This window comes from Trachinotus anak, unplaced genomic scaffold (genome assembly GCF_046630095.1).
Source record: "Trachinotus anak isolate AG129_WGS33_773 ecotype Australia unplaced genomic scaffold, CSIRO_AGI_Tana_v1 ptg000020l, whole genome shotgun sequence".
Lineage (NCBI taxonomy): Eukaryota > Metazoa > Chordata > Actinopteri > Carangiformes > Carangidae > Trachinotus > Trachinotus anak.
This window is the reverse complement of record NW_027273871.1, coordinates 2,356,456-2,364,035: the sequence shown is the minus strand read 5'-3', so window position 1 is coordinate 2,364,035 and position 7,580 is coordinate 2,356,456. Positions and strand designations below refer to the sequence as shown.

The 7,580-nt window shown below is 38.8% G+C and overlaps 1 protein-coding gene across 2 annotated transcripts; it reads left to right on the top strand.

The window, feature by feature from the left end:
• The first annotated feature begins 5,129 nt into the window (after positions 1 to 5,129).
• On the top strand, positions 5,130 to 7,496 carry mrps17 (mitochondrial ribosomal protein S17). Of its 2 annotated transcripts, none has more exons than XM_071506080.1 (3): positions 5,130 to 5,254; positions 5,944 to 6,087; positions 6,979 to 7,496. In XM_071506080.1, the coding sequence occupies exons 2-3, from the start codon at positions 5,965 to 5,967 to the stop codon at positions 7,300 to 7,302; spliced, it is 447 nt and encodes a 148-aa protein (XP_071362181.1). In that variant the 5' UTR covers positions 5,130 to 5,254; positions 5,944 to 5,964; the 3' UTR covers positions 7,303 to 7,496. The 2 variants fall into 2 exon arrangements, with proteins under 2 accessions (XP_071362181.1, XP_071362183.1); XM_071506082.1 differs by having other exon boundaries at positions 5,156 to 5,250.
• The last annotated feature ends 84 nt before the right edge of the window (positions 7,497 to 7,580 follow it).

Sequence of the window (7,580 nt, the reverse complement as noted above, 5' to 3'; positions counted from 1 at the left end):
TATATGTGGACCAAGAGGTTCAGGATCCATAAATACAAGATCATTACAGCACAGGCACCACTTTCTGTGTATAAGAGGACGTAATACCTGCCTGTTCTGGAGGTGGGGAGCTAACACTGAGGATGGATTGTGTCCATGTCTCCAAAAGAAAATATTAGTACCGAGTATATTGTAGTACCCAGTGCCTTAACTCTGACATTACAAGAATACTCCACTGATTCAGAGGATCTAAATCAGTGCAGCAGAACCAGAGATATAAGCTTTGTTACTCCATGTGTTCTTCTTCCCCGTGAAAACCTGGCACCAACATTACCCATAATCCAACTCAGCAAACAACAGAATGGTCAGAAATTCAGGTGTTTTATACTAATAGCAGCTAATGTAGTCTCAAGCTGCTAGCATCAAGCAGAGATGAATAAACTCACGTCTGTCTAACTCTACAACACCCAGATTTTTTTATTTTCAAGCTTCTAGTCTTCATCTCCAACTGACGCTGACTGAAGTGTCAGACTTTGTGCAGCTCCTCCTGAATACACAAAAGACTAAAAAGACATTACAACTTATTTTCATGCATGCAGTAGTACATCCCAAGACCACAAAAGAGACTTTAATCTGTGAACTCGGTGGAGTTTACCTTAATATTCCTAGAGGAGATTAAAATTTGTAAGACTGACGAAAACATTATTTGATAGAAAATATTATTTAACAGCAGGGCCAGTTGACCTTGACGAGCAAATCTCTTATAAATACTAACTGTATTTTTAAGAGATGCACACAAAGGCTAAAACTTTTAAGGAGACAGATGCAGAGTGAGTCAGTCAGTCCTTGAAATAGTTTACAAAACACAGATCAAGAGTGTGCGAGCATGTCTCTTGACAGCACGGTTCGCTCATGAATCCAGGCGCATGAGTAAGCTTGTTACAAAAGTCAGAATGGCCAGAGAAATGACAGGGAAATCCCAGACGACACTGAGTTGTAGAGTAAAGTGATGAAGTCATAACTATCGTGACAGATGGTCCTCATCCTTTGCTCCCTCGGTTTGATTCTGGACTCTTGAAGATGGTCCAGGGTGCCTTTGGCAACACAAAAGTATTTATTAAAAGTCTTTTAATTCTGCTGCAATCAGCTGTTTAAACTCAAAAAAAGATAAAGCTCCAAATACCACTCCAAAGTATTTTGGTTCCAATATTGCAGCCAAATACTTATGATGTTTACATGTAGTCAAGTCAAACGTGAGGGTTTATCAGAGCTTAGTGAGACATGCTTAATAATAATATAATGACATCCTGTCGGCTGAGCTCAAATCTTTGTCTTCATGTCTGTTGGCGATTGTCAGACCTGAACCAGGTTTATTGGCTTGTTACCAACAGCTGGACTGGTGTGGTGCAGCAAATCTGGGTGGACAGTGGTTTATGTTGACAGTAGCTCTGTATACTGCTTCATGGTGACACTTGGAGAGGTGTGAATCAGGTGTGAGTTCAGTATATTGTGTACTGGAGTTTTACAGGCGAGCGGCGCTCATGTCCACTGGTGGTGCATGAAAGCGCGCTTCATTTTGAGAAAAATAAAGTCACATAACTGAATACAGCCATTATTCTGTACAATGTGAAAAGCCTAACAGCAACAAAACAATATAATCAGACCAGAGCCACCAAACAATTATTGATCTGTGGCAAACACGTTGTGTGGTTTTGTGAGCTCTGCCACGTGCCGCTTCACTAACTGAGGTTAAAGCAACTCTCGAACTGTAACTGTGAGGAGAACAAAAGATGAGAGAAGGTGCACAGACAGTCAGAGACAGACGGGGCCTCCAGGATAACCATCTCTGTGTAATCATCACCAGCTCTGTTTAAATTTTGGCTGCAGCCCAAAAGGGGAACACTTTCATTAATCCTACAGTCAATCCACCGTGGAAACAATCACATTAGCCTGCCAGTCTGTGACTCACTGGCCTTTCACATCGACCACAAATGTTAGCACTACCGAGCTTTTTCCTCTTCGCCATGCCTCGCCCTTCCTCGGTTTCTTGCTGCCACCACCGTGCTATCTCGCTTTCAACTTTTAACCCTCAGTGCTGGAAGCTGAAGGAGGGAGAGATCCAAATGACCTTGTTGTTTTCACAGACTGCACAAGGGGTTGGAATAGTTAGATTTATCAGCCAAATAAAAAAGGAGATATCTATTCAGTATGGTTTTTTTGTATGTTCTTCGGGGTGATGATTCCTCAGTCCAACTGGTTGCTCGAATCTCAAACATATTCTGTGATTGTTAATTAAAATAACTTTGATAATTGAGTCCTAAAGGAATCCTTCCCCCAACCCAAAATCACGAGGCAAATAGGCTTATTGATTGCTCTTTGTGGAAGGCTAAATTATCCAGATACCTGTTTTTGTTTTTTTTTACAGCCATAAGGAAGGTGTGCAGATGTGTGAGATAGGCATAGATAACTTTCTCTCCCAAGCTTACTTTTTTCATTCTTTACACAACTACTCTTGTCACTTTTCGTGTATATGAAACAAATTTGATTCAGATGTTGAGGCCGTGAAGACAGACCATAAAGACACAGAGTTCTTAGAGAGGTCAGGGTGACAGTGAAAAAAAGAGTCCCATATCCACCATCAGATTGTTTGATCTTGTGGCCTTTTTTTTTAAACTCTGAAAACAACAAAACATTCTCTCATAACCAAATCTTCCCAGTACTTCCACAATATAATCACTTGACTTTCCCCAGCTTTAAAAGGACCCCATGCACAGACCCCTAAAGGCAGATTTTAATTCACTGACAGGCTTGTTCAAAGTCATACACAGACACTCTGGCTAAATAGTCTAATCTATTGAAAAATGTCATATCTGGGGACCAATAACTTACACAAGAGGATGTAGGCCAACGTTAGTGCAGCATGTTAATCTGAAAACATAAAACTTGGCGATTAAGGGGTCAGTATGTTATCATAGAAAACATACATGTGTAATCGCAGCCTATGTGCTATCAGGCCTCTGTCTTATGTCACGACAGCCGAGGTTTCACATGATTCCGAGCTGATAACCGACCATGTCAGCCCTCTCATATATGAAAACACTGGCTGCATTTGTAATTAGGTATGAATGCGATTATCTTTGGGTAAATATTGTAATATGGCCATTGATACCATGTGAGCTGCACTTGTAGGCTAACCCACAGTTTTGATAAGAGGTAGACTGTGGAGTATGGACTGTGGGCAGTGGAGCTGTTCCTGTGCTTATTCACATCATAAGAGTGCAATAAAACAGCCTTTGTATTATGTAGTCCCTTAAGTATATGTTATACGATGGTGGCTGTGGTGGCAGCCAGCGTATGCATCATCTCTGTTCTGATGATCGGTTTAGCTTTACAGTATTTGTAGAGAGAGAACACGTTTAACAGGGAACCGTATGAAAACAGTTGGTATTATGTGAATTGTCTCAGTGTTCTTGTATGAAGGAGACTAAAGTTGTCTAATGCTGTAATTCTGGCAGGGGTATACCAATGCTGCACTGCCTTAAATGGGAAACAGAGACCCAGATCTGTGCTTTACTACAACATGGCCCTGATTAAGGCCAGATTGGTCCGCCTGTGGTTGGTTCTGAGCCACAGCCAATTCCTACTCAGGGACACGACCGTTAACGTAGCGGTATAAATGCATCTGTGTAAATCTCTCCCACTTATATTTGCTTTAACGGAGATCCAGAATAGGTATTGTCGTTGCCAAATGGCTTGATGGGGTATTGGTAATTATGTGGTCCATTCACAGAAGTCTGGCATAAAGAAATCAATATCAAAGTAGACACAAGAATTAATGGAGCATTGACAAATACACAAGCAAATAAATTTGACAACTCATGCAGTGCAAGTACACACAGCACAACCAAACAGACAAATATGAAGCAAATTTACACAAAACCACCAGAATAAAATCATGATTTTGAGATAACATAAAAACATCTGTGTATTGAGCTGTCTTGGCCACTGTAGAATAGCTGTAGGCTATTAGTCTTATTAACTTCAGAATGCTCTTATATGTTGTAATATGCACCTCTCTGATTATTATGTGCATCCCATAAATTACTGGGTACTAATGAAGTGAACAATGTCAGCAGGATCACTGAAATACATTCTTCTGTGAAGTTGCAGCCTCATTAGTGTAAAATGAAGATGACTGATTGGATGGTGCCTGTGTAAGTTAAGCTACTCTCTGAAGTACTTGTCAATAATGGGATTTCCTAGATCATATATTATCAGATCAAATTAGATGCTGCATCTTGAGAAAACCACTTTGCTATGTTGAGAGAAAATTTAGTCATGATTATGAAATGGCAAGATTGGGAAAAAAAAAAAAAAACTGCAGCCAAGGCCGCACTCAGCTTCCTTACTACCAGTTTACAACCAAATTATTACTACAGATGTTTTCCTCTCATTAATAATGACGAGACTCTCACTAACTTCACTTTTTTTTTAATGTTTGTGCACCATTATAAATTTTGATGTTGTTCTGTTGTTGATTGTCACTTCCTTTCTCCTTCAGGATGACAGGTTTTCACAGCACTACATGTCTCCCCTGCTGTCCTGTTTACATCAGTTAAACTTGTTAAACAGATTAAGGAGAACCATCTGCAGCTCAGTGTCAATATCACACAGGCGTCCATTACACCTGTCCTGCTGCCGTAATAAATGTTTGTAATATTTTGTCCTCTTGCTTACCTTTAGGTTTTAGACACCCCTTTTCTTAACTAGGAACATACTCTTCTCTTCTCTCCTCTTCTTGTTTCTCTACTACCATCTCCTGGCCAAAATGAAAATGTCATATTCTTAGTCTTAAAAACAAATACTATTGAAATAACTGTTGGGCCAACAGCATCAACACAATAAAGAATGGTAAATAAGTATAGAATAAAATGGTTGGCTTGGCTCTTGTATTTGAACTTTGAGGTTCATTTAAAAATTCAAATGCAGCTTTAAGGATTTTGGTAGTTAATACCAAAGTTTGCAAGTAACATGAGGAGTCGATTTGTTCTACACCAACATTATATTTCTTATTTTAAAATGCAACTACAATCGAGTTTATCGAAAAGAAAATTAACTCCTTTGACAAAACGCACTCACCGTCGCTCCACACTCTGAACCTCGTTACTACCCGTAGTTTACGTCATCAAAACAAGCCGACCTCTGCGGCATGGAGAAGTGCCGCTGCTGAAGATTTTTTTTGACCTTTTAAAGTGTTTTATAATAGGTTAGGTAAGTTTATTTTTCACTCTCTATCTGAACAGTTAATCTGCGCTGAGGTCAAATAAAGTCGATGTAGCTTGTAACTGCTTTTAACTAAATGTGTTTGTGAAGCTAAAGCCACGGTGAGGCTCGATGTAGCTGCTGCTCGTCGTCTCATGATATCCTCCTCTTATTTATAACATGAAACGTACATAATGTTACTGTAAAAGTATCCGTTTCATACTTATGTTGGTTCCTATATTGTAATAATTAAGGCGAAGTGTACGTTTTAATGTTAAGAATAGCAATTAATTCAAGAGCTGCTGGAGGCAGTGGTGGAAGGTAACGCAGTACATTTACTTAAGTACTATACTTAACCTGCGTACAATTTTATGGTATTTGTACTTGAGTTTTTTCCATTTTATATTATTTCTGCTCCACCACGTTTCAGTGGGAAAACTGCGCTTTTTACTCCACCACATTTATCTGAACAGGAAACGTTCCTAGTTATTTATACAAAAAAATACTATGAGCTTATAAAATGCATTTATCAAGGTTAAAAAATCAGTGATAAAAGATTAGTATTGTGCAAAAAAAAAAAAAAGTTTAGATTGAAATTAAGTCCCCCGTTGGATAGAGGCCAGGTATTGTGATATTATAATATTTGATTTGCAAAAGAGGCTGGGGACAAAATGTAACATTTTCTGGTTTTCTGTTACACAGGGTTGAATAGCACTTTCCAGAATGTCAGTCCAGCAGGCAGCGGTCCATGCCAAATGGATCATCGGCAGAGTAATAGGGACCAAGATGTACAAAACGGCAAAAGTGAGAGTCACAAGGCTGGTGTTGGACCCTTACCTGCTCAAGGTGAAACTTTAAAACTGTTCATTCATGTTTGATTTAAGAAACACAAATATGTTTTTCCATAAATTTCTTTTTTTCCTTCGGTGTGTAATGTTGTTGTACCACAGGTTTGACAAACTTTGCCATAGAAATTAATAAACTACATTAAAACTGTTATTTGAAATAGTACGAATATATGTTTGGCTGTAAGAGATTTATAGCGGCCATTAATTCCAAACAACCACTACCATAGCAACTACAGCTACCATTATTATTAAGACTACTGTGTTTAAGCCAGTAATTTGAGAGAGATGGAAATAACACTGGTAAACACTGTGCACCTTTTTAAGATGTTAGAGATAAACTTAATGTTGTAACAACCTAACTAACTAATCATAAAAAAATCAATTGTACTTGACAAGTTGAGTCGAAACTAATCAGTGTCATAAGGTTAATTACATTGGTTTCCTCATTTATCAGTTAAAACGCAGAAGACTTACAGTTTACAGCTTCACAAATATGAGCAGTTTCTTTCTCTTTTCTGTATCATGTTATGATAAATTGAATTCATCCCAGTGGCTTGCAGTCAGACTATGCAAATGTTGTAAAACATCACATTGGACAGCAGTAACTTCTGCATTTGCCATTATTTGATGAATAGTAATTACGTCAATCAGCTGTTAAACTCATGATAAAATCTATCGAAAATATTGCAAGTGGCCAAGAACATGATAATTTGCCCACTTTTCTTAATAATCTTTTCAATAATATAAATTCAACACAAATTATTAATTCAAAGTTGTATGTGACAAACACACTGACACTGTGTACAGCTGTGCTACTCATTTTCTGATCAGTTATTGATTGCTGTGCTGTGCATTTAATAAGTCTAATGATGTCTTTTCTTCCCTATAGTACTACAACAAGAGGAAGACTTACTTTGCCCATGATGCTTTGCGACAGTGTACTGTGGGAGATATCGTCCTTCTCAAGGCTCTGCCGCAGGCCAGGTCCAAACATGTGAAGCATGAACTGGCTGAGATAGTGTATAAAGTAGGTCGGGTGGTTGATCCACTGACAGGAAAGAGTGTCGCAGGAACTGAGTTTGTGGAGCCCCTGACTGACCTTCAACTTAGCCTGGGAGAGGAGACGACGCTGACAGAAAAACTCAAGGAGCTCAACATCACTGCTGCCTCCGGTGGAGCTGACTCCTCGCCAGCACAAACTCCAACCTCATGATGGAAAGCTCTGTTCTTCTGTGCAGTAATGTCAGCTCAAACACGTTTCTGTTTCAGGTGTTCGTGTAAATATAAGTTTATAAAACCGGTAATCTTGTGGTACAGTGTATATGGATGAAAAGCCTCAATACATTTTCTTGCTGCCTACTCAGGTAGTTTGAATTATGAGGAATTTACAATAAAATGACAAATGTGCATGCATTGTGCCCATTTCTACCCAGACTAACAATCTGTTTTTGAAAGACACGATAAAGGTTTAATAAAACATTGACACTTATT